At 42.4% G+C, this 1,023-nt stretch overlaps 1 protein-coding gene across 1 annotated transcript in view; it reads right to left on the bottom strand.

Annotated features, from left to right (window-relative positions):
* Ccdc138 (coiled-coil domain containing 138) overlaps positions 1-1,023 on the bottom strand; it is a 96,472-nt gene that overhangs the window by 24,901 nt on the left and 70,548 nt on the right. Inside the window, exon 13 of the mRNA XM_021205204.2 lies at positions 356-548. Within this exon, the coding sequence (XP_021060863.1) occupies positions 356-548 (193 nt within the window). The remainder of the gene's footprint in view (positions 1-355; positions 549-1,023) is intronic.

Raw genomic sequence — 1,023 nt, 5'->3', positions numbered from 1 at the left:
TTTTTTTTTTTTTGAGACAGGGTTGCATGCGTAGCCCTGGCTGTCCAGGTATTCTCTCTATAGACCAGGCTGGCCTCCAACTCATAGAGATCTGCCTAGCTCTGCCTCTGCCTCTCTGCCTCTCTGCCTCTGCCTCTGCCTCTGGAGTGCTGGGATTACAAGAATGCCTAACACAATCTGGCTGACTTTATTTTCTTAGATTCAGCAATTACAAGTAATTGTTTTCAGAATGTGTCACTATTATAAAATAACTCAAAATCATATTCTGAAAATGTTGAACATAGTTGGCAATAAAAGAAATGCTTTATTCTATAACATTTGCTCATGACTTTACTCAGTAAATGACCACACTTACCTTGAGTGACTGTTCTGAGGACAATTAAGGTTGATAAGAATCTCAGAGGCAAGCTGGAGCTCTTGAAGAACACTGCTGTCTTTCCTTTGTTCTCCACAGAATGCTCTAAGGAATTATCCTGAGTTCCTTTCATTGTAACTCCTTTAAATACATCTTCCCCCAATCTCCTCAATGTTGACGTCATAGTTGAATGCTATTAAAAATATATGCAATCATCTATTTTAAACAGTTTGATCAAATGTATGCAAACATGAAAAACAGAATTTAAAATAAGCAAAATTACAATTCAAACTATTTAATTAACTTTTAAAAAACCAAGTATGGACTTCTCTTCTGAAATGTTTTCTTAAGAAGTTGTGATCAGGTCAAATCTGGCATAGAGAAATACCACAAAAGGGGAGTTGGAGCCCTCTGTGCTCACCACTTTCCCTCTTGGGAGACAGGCCATCCCAAGGTTTTCTCAGAGGACCAGATGAAAGCTCATCAAGCAATGCTGCACAGGGGGAGCATCAGAGACTGAGCCCAGTGGCCTGTGCACTGATGGCCCAAGTCTCTTCAAGGAGGAAAAGCCGGGTTCCCAAGAACCAAGACTAACTTAACGCCTTCCAGCCCCAGCCTCAGCCCCAGCCCCAGCCTCAGCCCCAGCCTCAGCCCCAGCCCCAGCCTCA

This window comes from Mus pahari, chromosome 9, assembly GCF_900095145.1.
Source record: "Mus pahari chromosome 9, PAHARI_EIJ_v1.1, whole genome shotgun sequence".
Taxonomy (NCBI): Eukaryota; Metazoa; Chordata; class Mammalia; order Rodentia; family Muridae; genus Mus; species Mus pahari.
This window is presented reverse-complemented; position numbering and strand designations above follow the sequence as displayed.